This window comes from Numida meleagris, chromosome 2 (genome assembly GCF_002078875.1).
Source record: "Numida meleagris isolate 19003 breed g44 Domestic line chromosome 2, NumMel1.0, whole genome shotgun sequence".
NCBI classification, from domain to species: Eukaryota; Metazoa; Chordata; class Aves; order Galliformes; family Numididae; genus Numida; species Numida meleagris.
This window is the reverse complement of record NC_034410.1, coordinates 33,980,878-33,994,256: the sequence shown is the minus strand read 5'-3', so window position 1 is coordinate 33,994,256 and position 13,379 is coordinate 33,980,878. Positions and strand designations below refer to the sequence as shown.

Below are 13,379 nucleotides of genomic sequence, written 5' to 3'. Positions count from 1 at the left end.
AAAAAGGTAGATGTGAATGCTGTATGTTTAACTTAGCCTTAAATTTCTCTGTTTTGCTTCACAGAAGTACCTGTTGAAACAGTGAAAGCCCGGTATTTTATGTCACAAAGGAGGCATTACTTTTGCTCTAGGTTTGCTGAAGAAGAAGAGAGTTGTAAAGAAATTCTGAGCACCACTGTCATTGTCATTTTATCCCAAATTTGGTTTTTAAGGGGTCATCCTGTTAGTTTCTTATGCTGTAATCCTTTTAGAAACACCTACATAGATGAAATGCTTGGGAAACTGGGGAAATTGAAGTACTAGAAATTGAATAATTGTTTTTATGTATTTCAGTCCAAAGGTACATATAAAGATGATGATGTGATTTATTTTTGTGAAATAGAGTAGTCATCTGAGCATTCATTCCTTGAGGACTTTTAAATGCTTTTTATTTTGACTGCATTGACTAATATCTGGAATTATTTGGAGTGGGGGAACGTAAGTTTGTAATTTCTGCTGGAATACCAACATTTTCTTTGTATTTTGTAAGACCTGCCCACTGCAACTACTTTAATACATTTTCTTGCTAACATTTTGTGTGATGAAGTGGTCGTCCCTCTGTACTCAGGACTGGTGATGCAGCAGCTCATGTACTGTATTCAGTTTTGGGCCCCTCACTACAAGAATGACATTGAGGTCCCAGAGGTGTCTTAGAGAAGGTCAGAAGAGCTGTCAGTGTTCTCAAGCACAAATCTTATGGGGAGTGGCTGAGGGAACTGGGATTGCTCAGTCTGGAGAAGAGAAGGTTCAGGAGAAGACCTCACCACTCTCTCCAACTGCCTGAAAGGAGGTTGTGGTGAGGTGGAGGTCAGCCTCTTCTCCCAGGTAACAGCGACAGGACTGGAGGGAATGGTTGTGCCAGGGAGGTTCAGATGGGAAAAATTTCTTCTCAGGAGGAGTGGTGAGATATTAGAACAGTTTGCCCAGGGAGATGGTGGAGTTCCTCTCCCTAGAGGTTGTCAAGAAATGAGAATGACATGGCCCTGAGGGAAATGGTTAGAGGGCATGGTAGGGATGGGTTCAGTGATTGGACTCAGTGATCTTAGTGTATTTTTTCCAACCTTAGATCATAGAGTCATTAGAGCTGTCATATGCCCATTTGCCTTGCATGTTTTTAAACTGGAAAACGAAAGCATTTTTCTTCATTGCCAAAGGCTACCCTAGGAATAGCGCAGTATTTTAAATTACACAGTACCAACAGTGTTGGATATTCTGTGTAACAATAACTTTCATGTACAAAACTTCTTTTCATGAAATGCTTCTTTTAGTGTCATTTAAGTTCGTCATATTGAAGAAACAATGCTAAGGCCATTTGTGTGCCAGAGTTTATATTAGTATGATGTATCAATGCTGCAAAATGTTTGCTTACAAAGTTGCTTCTTAGAAACTGAAAGCTTGATTAATTTTACTTGCTGTAATGACTTTTATGTTTATAGTTATATATATGCTGATGAGATTTGTTCTTCAAATGGTTACTCTTTTAAGGTAAAGTTAGCTGATCTGTATGGCAGCATTATAGCAGCATATGAACTACAAAATTTTCTTTAATTTTACCCTGATTTCATTTGTTAAACTTCACTGATGAAATGTAAGACTTCAAATGGAATAAAATTGGACTTTTTTTTAGAGGAAGCTGACTTCTGCATGGTGATGGAAGCTTGCAGAATGCAGATTTTGATTTTGTAAGATCTGAAAATTGGGTCTTTATGAAAATGAAAACTCCCACATGCAAGTTAATTTCAAAAAATAAGAAATAAAAAAACCACAGCTTGAAACTGTTGAAGAAGTCAGACCAAAGTGTCCTTGACCTGCAGAACATTTGAAGTTGGTACAGACCCTGGGTTTGGGGATTGCTGAAATACCAAGCTCTGGAGTTGGCCCAGAATATGAGGAGCTGCAAGCATCTCAGTGGAACTAGGAGTTGGTTTGAGCGTTTTCAAACACTGCTGCTTCGGTGCCTTGGTGGCTTCATGATACTCAACTTTCCCTTTAGTAGAGGCAGAATTTGGGGGAAATATGATTTCAGTTTATCAGAAATTTGGATCATTGATGTTTCAGAAAAATTCCATCTCTCTGTATTGAAAGATTTCTGATAGATTAGATCTGACTGGTTACTTGCACGACTTTTTTCACTGAGATGGGGTATGTGGCTTTTGGTTGTGTTCTTCAGAGAATACTTCTGTACGGAATACTTAGTTATAGAAAGGTATATTCATGACCCATCTTATTTTCTCTCATTCTGCAGTGAAGTTGAAAACAGTGAAGTGTTATACTCATTTGTGAGCTGAAAGGTCTGTGTTTCTTGAACTGTAGGTTGTGGGCCCTTAGCGTTATCAAACAGGCTCAAGAGGTGTTGCATATTATTAGATCATAGTACTTTAGTGTCTCCAGATTGGAGAAAGAAAGCTGCTTTTTAGTGCTAGCTGCTGTTCCCTTCGTTTGGGCTGGAGGAGCAGCGAGTTTAATGTGCGTATTAATGTTTCCCTTGTGCTTCCGGTCTTTTTTTTTTTTTTTCTTCTCCCTGGATTTCAAATCCTCAGTGCCAGGAGCTATCTTTTTTTGTTCGTTTTGTCAGAAGTTTGTAATCTGTGGTTGAGACATCCTGGTGTTACACAGTGTTAATGATAAATAAGTACTATTAATTGCTTACTTATGGTGCATTAGTGTCAGGTTATGTACTGCTCAGTGTTGAATCCCTTCTGTGTAATTCAGAAAATGAAGTTAGGAAACATTGATAATATGGTGAATGTGTAATAAGAGCTTTTTCTGAGTGGGGACAAGACAGTGAATGGGCAGTTTAGAGAGGTGGGTTTGTGTGTGTGCTTTTTGTTATTTTCTTTTGTAGGGTTTGGAATGTGCTGAGTTGTGAAGTTGTCTTGTATGTTCCAACAGTAACTCTTTGCTATCAGATCTCTCCTGCCACATACTTGTAATTTTCTTCCTGTGTGCTAATAGGAATTGAATTTGCAATGCAAATAGGAATTCACTGATTAAAGTGATTTTAGCAAATCCTCAGAAATAAAAGGTCAATTAAAATTAAATTTTCTGTAGTTGTCAACAGCAATTGAATTAATAGAAATGTCTTGCTACTTAAAATTCATTGCTGGTTGTCATCTTGATTCTTCCTCCCTTGGCCTCACAAGGTGTTTCGAGCTCTACTAACGTGGTTTGGAAATGTAAGGAGAACTTAATCCCGGATCCTCATGATGATCAGTTTCTTTTCTAGTTTTTCAGCAGCCATCCCCCAGAGAGCAAACTGGTTGATTTTTGTTCATTTCTATCATTCAGCATGACCCGAAAGCGATCTTATTTTTCTGTTTAAGCTGGTAGAGGGGAATTGACACCAATGCTGAAAGATTTCAGAAATACTTTATTCCAGTCTTTCAAAAGTGAACGTTATCTTCATCTGTAGATCCTGTGTATGTTAACATTCTTGCTTGCTTGTACCTTCAGAAAGACACTAGATCACCCTGAATTATCCACAATGCTGGATCCTATCTGTATCTTCTAGAGTGCTTCTGCAAAATGAATGTATCTCTACCTTCTTTGCTCATCTGCAGTACACAAATGAGTTGAAATCTCCGAATTTCTGCCTCTGCTCACTCCAGTTTCTTTTCTGTTTTCTGTTTTGAAAGTAATTGCTGAAGTTGACCTTCAATTTTCCAAAGAAAGCATTTCACACCAATATATAGAGGTGAAGCACCTTTTTATAAAATATGTAGGACAGCCTTAAGTTCATGTTTCTGGAGACAAGTGAGTGGTGATTTCTAGCTGATAGGTTTATCTTTAGATGTGATGAGTATCTGTCAACCTGTGTACCTCAGGAAACTGTGTTAGCTGACTGCGTAGGTATAACAGTTCCTTAGGGAGAGACATACTTGTCTCAACAAATGTGGCTAACATCTTTAGAGTAACAATGTTTTCTAAAATATAAAATGTATAATATTTGGAAGATGCATTTTTATGCAGTGTTTTTACATAACTCATGCAGAATGCTAAAACATAGTTTTTATTTTAAATAAAACCTTTTTTCCCCCCTCTTACCACAGGATAATGAGAAAAGGACCCCTTTACATGCTGCTGCCTATCTGGGAGATGCAGAAATTATTGAACTACTTATTTTATCTGGTATGTTCTGTTCCTGTTAATGGAAAAAAATTACTTCTATGCACATTCAGAGAAGTATTTATGTACATCTTTGTGTAGCCTTTATTGAGATATTTAATGTACTAGAATCTCAAGAAGCTTATACTGAAATTTTGAGTTCCTCATTTATCAGTGTTACAATACTGTGTAGTTCTGCTCTAAAATGCTTTTGGTAGAAAGCTTTTTCAGTTAGTTATATTTCTTTTCATTTGTAGCTTGATCTGCTTTAGATATTCCACTTCAAAGAAGTAGTAATGCATGTGTTACATGTAGATGTTTGCAGAATTGCTTTGGTCTTAAATTGGCCTTCAGAAAAGAGTGAATGTAGAAAATGGAATCTGAAGTAGATGATATTTTTTTAATTATCTTTTGCTGTTGGCTTAAATGCACAGGATATAAATAGGTTCAGCTGGGAACTTTAAAACTGCTTTTCTCATTTTCTATTTATTTTTATGAAAACAATGTGCAAGTTTTGTAAGACAGTACATTTTAACCTTAAAAAGGAAGAGAAACAAGAAACCGAAACAAAACATAAAAGCACAACTTCATGACTGAGGTACTGAATTGATTGTATTAAATCTTGGACAAACTTACCCATCAGGTGGGCTAAGTTCATGATATGGAACTGCTCTAAGGTTAGATGCAAAGATGAAAGCTTGTCCTGTAGAACTTCTTTGGTATTGTCTGCTTAATAGCAAACACTACCCATACACAGTTGGCTGTTTTTCCCTCTCCCACTGCAACCTTTAATAGCAAATTTTACTTTAAGGAAGCATCGCTATAATTATGTAGGAGTCGCCTCCAGATTTTCAATTGAAATTGCCAGATATGACTTAATTTGTTAGCAAAATGTAGTATTTCCACTATATATGACATTTAATTATATACATTATTATAATTAATATATCATTTTGTATGACTAAATACTTCTTATGGAAATATACCATAGTTTAAAATTTTTTCATCATGTAAGAAAAATTTTTCCAGAAGAGTTCTACTGTGTTGCTGAGAAGGTGGGTCAGAAAAGCACGCTGTTCATCCCTGTCAAGAGAAAAACAAGTTCTTGTGACTCTTGAGAATATATAATGACCTCTTTATTCTAAGAGAAAATTGTGAATTTGGCAAGGATATTTCTTTTTGTTGGGATTTTCACAGTGGTATAAAATAAAAATAGCCATGTAAAAAAAAATTTTGTGAAGTTGTAGTCAAATGCTAACCAGAACTGGGACTGAAGAAAATGTATCGCTCCTTCTGTCAGGCTAGTAGAAAGAGAGACATTCAGATACTAATGCAGTAAGACTCTGGGCAATAATAGTTGAAGAAGAAAGGTTGGTCATGCTATTTGGGCACGTAGCCTGGGAGTAAGTGGAAGAAAAAATTGAACAAAGAAGGGAAGTGGAGAACTAAGAATTAGGACTGTACAAATAGTACAGAATTGAATTGTTGCACGGAGGAGAGGATGTGGGCTGCTGCCGTGTCTGGAGGTTGTTCAGGAAGACTGGGAGGCATTGATACGTCTCAGATGAACGTTAATTAATGAAAATGATAATTTGCTTACATAGAACAGTTTAAATAGTTGTAAGATCAAAAGCCTTGAATGCTGTGGACTGTTGAGGCAGTAACAGTCTAACTTGAGTGTGCATTATGCTGTGTATGTGAATTATGTGATTGTGTCTGTCTGTAGAAGCAGTGCCTCACATTCCCAAAGGAGGGATGATCTGGGAGTGAATTGGGGTTTTGCAGTGAAGGAGCCACCGCTGCAGTGTTGTTGCATTTGTGAGTGAGTGATGAGGAGCCATTCAGTGGGTGAGAAAGGGATGTCTGCGTGTTAAGACTGTTTGATTTGAAAAGCTGTGCTCTGCTTGGGCACTGATCTGTAATATTTCTTGCTTGCATTCAGGAATCCTAGGCAAACAGCTCAAACCAGACTCTTTAAAAATTAGTCACCAATTTAGTCTTCATTTCTGAATGCTGGATTTGACATCTTGTCATTTGTATAGTGTGAGTGCTCACAGCTGTATCTGAAGCACTGCACCAGTGCTTCTCGGACAAATTGGGTCCAGGTTCCCTCAAGATGCACAACTCAAGATTTTCTTCCAACTCCCATCTCTTAATTGGAATTTAATTGGAACCACTTAACAGATCATAAGGGTATTTATTTTCTCAGTTTCATAAAGATACAGAAAAATCATCCATTGTGATTTAGCTGGAGATCAAATCTCTCCTTGGGACAGATTTGGTTACATTTTGTTATAATACATGAACATTAGGGAGCAAATAAAGAACATCTGTTACTACAATAAAGTTTGAAGGAAATTTACCATGTTGCAAGGCCACTTTTTGAACAGTGAGAAAGCAGTTAACTACCATGTTTGACTAGAAATCTTTGTTCAATAAATTTGCATGTAAAAATGGTGTGGCTTATCGACCCATTGTAATATGTTTGCACGGGGGACTGAATCAAGTATTGCAGGCTGCTTTCATCCTGGTATTTCTCACTATGCAAGAGGCTGACTTTGTGACTTGTAATGTCTTCTAACGTAGTTTTGCTAGGATGTTCATAGGAACTACTCTGAAGTTTTCCTGCTAAGACAGATATCCTATGGGGACCGTTTGCCTTGACTTTTTCATTCTTCCTTTGAACTGGATGTCAAAATTACTGAAGTCAATATTGATCTTTCTGCTACTCAGTGGTTCTTTTCTGATTCTTTGTCATCATTCTCTATTCTTAGCTAGAGCATGTATTGTACGTTATATAGACATACTTCTAAAAATTTGATTGGACCTTCTTTTGCATCCCTTCAGGGATGTATTTTGGATCATAAATTGCTGTTACTTTATATTGCTTTACTCCAGATGTGAGCAACCCTTACTTCACATTCTGAAGATAAAACTAATTCAGGCAATTTGCAGACTTCTGTGGAGTAAGTTTTCAGTCTTACAAGCATAATCATTTTGGTTTTGAATTCTTGAATGAATTATTTTTCTACCAGACTTGCTCTGTGAGCTCTCATATTGTTTTGTTTTTTTTTAAACCTGGGAAAGGGTCCTGAAGATGATAGTTTGTCAACAGCATGGAAAATTGCTTTGATATGCCTCCAGTTTGGGAGACATTTAGATTCTTTTTTTTTTTTTTTAGGAAAAGTCTTGAGCTAATGCTTCACTGAATTTACTGTCAAACTTGTCCCCTAAGGATGTGAATGTTTTTAAAGCAAATTCTGATACCACTGTGTTCTGCAGAAATCTGAATGTTCAAATCATCACTCTTTCAGATTGTAGCTAAATATGCAATTAGCATTACAAAGTTTAAGTAGGAAGGTGAACAGTAAGTATATGAGGCATAAAGGTGCTTGTTTATAGTCTACAGAATGATAGAACAGAAGATCATATTTTAGTCACATAATTTTAGAAACATCTCATTTTCTGTTACTCTGTAAAGAGTTGTAACACGAATCAAAGGACTATTATTGCAATGTACGTACTACTCAGCATCCTGGTATGAAAATACATCTGTTTACTTTTCATAAATGTACTGAATTTAATTATATAAATATTTGATGACAGACTACTGAGCAGTAGAAAAGCAACATAAGTTAGATATTGTTTAACTGAATGTCAAGATCTGACTTCTTTCAGGTAAGTCCTTGTAAAGACTCAAACCCTTCTTTCAGTTAAGTCCTGCAAGTGGACTGTAATGCTGAGGCTCCCTGTGTTTTAAAAACGTATTTTTTTTTCCATTTGTCCTACTCTCTTTTTTTAAATGTAGTCAGAGTAGTTGCTTCAGGCAAGTGAGAGGAGCAGGACAAACTATTGTGATCTTCCATTGTGTTCTCTCGACTAGTAATTTTTTATGCTTTTTTTTTCCCATCCTGGCATGTAGATAACTGTTGCTTTCATGGGAATCACCACTCTTCATGAGAAGACGTGTGAATTATGTTGTTTACTTTTGAGAAGATTTAGTTACTGTTATTGCATTGACACATAAATACTAGCATAACACATTTCTGTTTGTTTAACCCAATGTTTTCAATGCGTGGAGCTCAGTGTACGTGAATGTGTGGTCAGGCTTAATCTCATTAAGGTTTGGCAACTTACAAGTATTTGTTGCGACTTCTCCTGGGTCAGCTATAAAATGTAAGAATTGTACTGAAGCTGGAAAACAGTCATTACAATAATGATATTTTGGAGGATAACGAAGACCCTCCGACGCTGTTCCTCTCAGGCTGTGTTTCTTTCATCTAATTCATAAGCCATGCAAGTATTAGCAGTCCGTGCAGTGGCAGTCCAAACAGTTCAGCTGTTTGAAAGGCTGTTACTGCAAACGTATCAGTGGAATGAAGCTTCCTCAGTTTGAGTTGCAAAAGTACCCACATGCAAGGGTGTGTGGTTTTGCAGGGAGCTCCTTTTACACTCTATCTTTTGGCTGCTTCCTCTTCCTTCATCAGTGTAAGCCTCAATTTTAATTTCAGAGCTATCTTCACTGCCCTCTGGCAGTGGTTGCTGTAGAACATTGTTGAAGGAAGCAGCTCTAACTTCTTTTTGAGAGCCAAAATGAAGCTTATAAAAGAAGTACAGATGTTCATTGGCTCCAGGAGTCTGAGAAACTTCTGCTATGCACTGAAGCTCCAGGATGTAGTAGCTGAGAGTTAGCAAAAGCTATTAAGTTCTGAAAGGAAGTTGACTTTTTACGTTGACAAGGCTGCCAAGTTCTGGAAGACGGCATTGACTTGACTTTGTTTTTCCTCCATTATTTCTTCTGACCTATGGGTTGTTTTTCTGTTTGTTTTCTTTTGGATTTTTAAGCAATAAAAATAAAGGCAGTTGTTGAAGCATCGGTTTGGCTGATCAAGACAATCCAGTCCTCTCTCTTTGTTTCTTTTTTTCACCAGTCTGTAGATCCTCTATTACGTGTTTACCTTCTAGGTAGGTGGAAGTTGCCTCTTGGTTATGTTTTACTCATGATAATTACAGCAATAATTTTCAAAGTTTCCAATTTTCCAATAAGAAATTACCCAGAATTTCACTGATTCCTCAATTGACATCCTAAGTCTTCACAGTTATATCTTTCAGCATCTTCCCCCAAATATTCACATTTTTCTATCTGAGGAAAAGTTTTCATCATGTATTCATTCTACTGTGAACTCTTGAGTGTTTCTCCCTGCTACTTTCAAGTATTTTCACAGTCCTAGATAAAAAAAAATAAATAAAATTGGACACTCAAAAAGGAAAAACTTTGAAAGCTAATACAAACCCTTAGGAAAATAGTTAAATAGAGTTTAATTACCATATGGACTACTGCTTATTCTCAATGGTTGATATGGAGGAACATCCTTTTTCTGCAAAGATCTTTTCTAAAAGTGTTTCAGTATTCTAGATGTTAATCATGTTGGTAATTCAGTTTTTGTTTTTTAATACAGTCTAAAGATGTTATTTACATCTTTTAAACATGCTTTCAGGGTTTCAAATACTGAACATTAGGTATCTATTGGATGACATTTACGTATATGTGAGTGCTTCATTAGTTTATATTATGATATTGTACAATCACTAGCACATCTTGTGCAATAATAAAGGAAAATATTGTCCTTAAGAGTCTAAAAATACCGATCACAAACAGAATGGTGGAAGGCAATTCAATACTTCAAATTAGTACTGTGAGCAAAGACAATGATGTCTTACCAGTATTGTTGTATTCTTTTTCTGAATCTGTTTCCAGGCAGTGAAACGTTTACTGCTGTAGCTGTTATGTACATCAATCTTTTGAGGAAACTTAAAAATTTGAAGAATTCTGTAATTCTGGTATTGAGCAAGAGAACCTCATGGCAAAAAATACTAATATTTGTTCTGGGAGGAAACTAGAGGTGATATGGTGAAGGACAGTTGCATATGATTCTGTTGCACTTCATGAATTAAGAAGGTGTGGCTGTTTCTTGCAGAATTTCCTGTCCAGTCAACTATTCATTGATGTCTCTTCAAGAGAAGAAGGGCTCAGTTAGTAACTCCTACTCACATGCTGGGAGATTAAAACCTGTGAAGTAGCAACTGAGCTGCAGAAACATATTTAAGAGTACTGAGTGACGTATAGATATGGCCTGATATAATTTTATAGATTATTTGGAAGACTTTGCTTAATGTTTCAGTTCAGTGCACCAACGCGGAAGAGTAAGTTGGTTAGTTTGAAAGGAGAGTCGCTTTTACATAATCAGTGTTTAAGTTCAAGAAAAGATAATAGTTGTATCCAACATTGGATTTGAGATCTCTGGCAAGCCCCCAAATCCTTTTCCTGCAAGCTCTTCAGCATTACAAGAAATAAAATTTCAAAAAAAAAAAAAGTAAATACTGAGCTGTTTTAATAAGTGTGTCAGTTGTTAACAAAGGACATAATAATAGAGCCATAAAAGAGAATATTTAAAATAGCTTTAAGAGGTTTAAATGGTGAGGGAAAGTATCTTAGTAGAATTTGGTTTTCTGGAGTTAAGATCAGGCCCCTGGGATCTGGAAGATCCAGTCTTTACAAAACAGGGATTGAGGTGTGAATCTCACTCTTGAAAGAGCAAACTGCTCCTCAACTTGCGTTGGAAGGCATTCAGAATGTGAGAGGTGCTCTGGTTAATGCATCAGCAGGTTGAGCTTCATAGAAGTAATGTAACCCAGTGATTTGTACGCATGCATGTGTTCAAATCATCTTTAAGCAAAAGACCATTCAGTAAAGATGTAATATATTTTCTAGCATTTATTTGCAGTGATCTGGGGTAGAGGTTTTCCTCAGAGGGTAGTGGATGTGAAGTTCATCCCTGTTGCATGATATGACAGGTTTGAGGGAGCTTTGTCTCGTACAGAGCATCAGGAGAGAGAGAACTGGTGCGTTTTCTCCAAATCATCTGCTAAGCAGTGAAGAACAGCCTAGAGAGGGGGCTATGTGAAATGTAAATCATTCTTGGCAGCATGTCTTGTTGGAGAAATTTAAGGGGGAATTTAAATTATTATATTTGTTTAAAGTATGTAGAGCTACAGCAGTCCTGATGCCCACAGTATTCCTACATTAATAGTGCTTACAGAGGTTTTTTTGGTAGTACACTTGTTCTGATTATTATTTTACTTAAACTTTGCTTTTAAATCTAGTGATTTTGGAGTTCCTTTAAGAGTAGTTTGTTGTGAAAAAGTAAACTTGGTGGTTCTTCCTTAAGTGAGTACAACAAAGATGCAGATCTTTTGTCAGAAATTGTCTTTGCTTTACCTTTGTCAGAGAATATGCTTTTTTTGTGCACTTGAAAAGATGACTTACTTTATGTTGAGATATTACATTTCTTTGATAAATATGACATGTCCTAGACCTAGGCTTTCTTACTTCTTTGAATGGAAGATTGCTTACTGAGCAGGGGTGGTGTTTTGTTTCGTGTTTCGTTCTTTTGAGGGGCTGGGTTACTTTTAACTATTGCTTCAAGCTTCCTCAGATGCTTTTCCTTCTAGAAACAAAAAAAAAACCTGACACCTTCTGATATTTTAGTCCTAATAAGTTGAATTAACTTACCACTGAGAAAATACTTTGTATGATATCTTTTTGTATTTATTCCTACTCTTGTCTTAAGGGATTTTTTGATTCTGTGTTAACATACCAGAAATACGTTACTTGGCTGAACCCATAAGCAGCTTGGACTCTAAGCACATTTGCACTAGAATTTAGGAAATTGCCACTTTCTTGCAATGGAAATATACATTTCTGCTGGGTGTGGTGCTCCTATCTCACGCCTGGTCACCTGGGTGGATCTGACTTGACCTCAGACTCTGAGAATGCATTTTCCTGAGGAAAATCAAAACAGTAGTTAGTAACCTAGTAACTCCCCTTATGTAGTATTTTGCTTTAAACACTTAAAAGACGTTTGTATCCTGAAGTTAGAAATAGAGATCAGTTTGACTTGGAAAGTCCTTGTTCCATAGTTGTTGGCTCTAGATATGAAGCTTGGAGCACCATTTTGGCTCTTAGCTTTTGTCTAGTCTGCTAAAACCAAGAAGTGGCTAAAAATAACCTGGAAAATGAACAAAAGAACTAGGTATAGTTGTCTGATACATTGATAATATTCTGTTACTGATTATTCATATTGTCTTTTGGGAATGATTATCAAAGATTAAGACAATTCTGTTGACATTTAGAACCATCAATTTTTATTTATTTATTTATTTATTTTACTTGAGCTCTATGCAGAATTAGATACAGTATACTACATTACGGTACGTAATGGTGCAGTGCACTAGGTCCTCATGATCTGTAGTGCACTAGACTAGTGCACTAGTCAATCCAGTGAAAAGTATATTTTTATGCTAAGATTAAGTCTTCTAAAAATTTTGTTAGAATATGTATTTCTCAAATGGAATTGGACTTTATTCCCATTTCTTCAAACTTATTTTTCAAAAACTTTAGCACTCAGAAAATAGGATGAGACCTAAAGCTTCTGAAATTTAGGCAAGGAAAGAAGGAAATCCTTGAAATTGTAGCCAGCAGATAGAAGCCTCAGGCTCAGTCTGGTACTTGGAAGATGTAGGATCAAAGTGGGAGTTTGTTTCCGCTTTTAGCTTCTATGTTGCATTCTTATGTCAGAAAAGGAAGAATTGACCACAAAATGATAAACACAGAATTGACTCAAAATCTTTGTTTTGCTGATTATATACAACCATGAGTTTGTACGCACAGCTGAGTTTCTTGGTTAGGTTGTTCACCTGGATTGGAAATGACTTGATTGCTGTTACAGATTTGGGAGACTTAGATCAAAATACCCCGTTTCTCTGCTGAATATCCTGACCAGTAACTTGTTTGACATTTTGTGCCCCACTGGTCTTTCGTGCTTTTTTTTTAATTGTTGTTATTCTTTGCATAGAGAAGAACAAAGCTGGTTCTCAAGTAGCACTGGTATTTTAAGCTTGAGAAATAGATATGCACTGACCATATAGCGTTAATGTTATTGTATGATAACATACATTGCTCTAGGAGCCACTTTCATTAGTATTTCCATATTAATTTTGCAATAAGGTAACATTTTGTTTAAATTCTCACACCTCTGTAAAATATACTGTATCCAAGTAAAAATGGGTAAATTTTCGCAGAAGGTATTAAGAAATGTATAAGAGTGTGTGGGCTTTTTGTATATACATATGCACTAGTATATAAACACACAGATAAACATTTATTTACACACATT

The 13,379-nt window shown here is 36.3% G+C and overlaps 1 protein-coding gene across 1 annotated transcript in view; it reads left to right on the top strand.

Moving 5' to 3' along the window:
• ANKRD28 (ankyrin repeat domain 28) overlaps positions 1-13,379 on the top strand; it is a 68,656-nt gene that overhangs the window by 16,134 nt on the left and 39,143 nt on the right. The window contains exon 3 of the mRNA XM_021389026.1: positions 4,089-4,167. Within this exon, the coding sequence (XP_021244701.1) occupies positions 4,089-4,167 (79 nt within the window). The remainder of the gene's footprint in view (positions 1-4,088; positions 4,168-13,379) is intronic.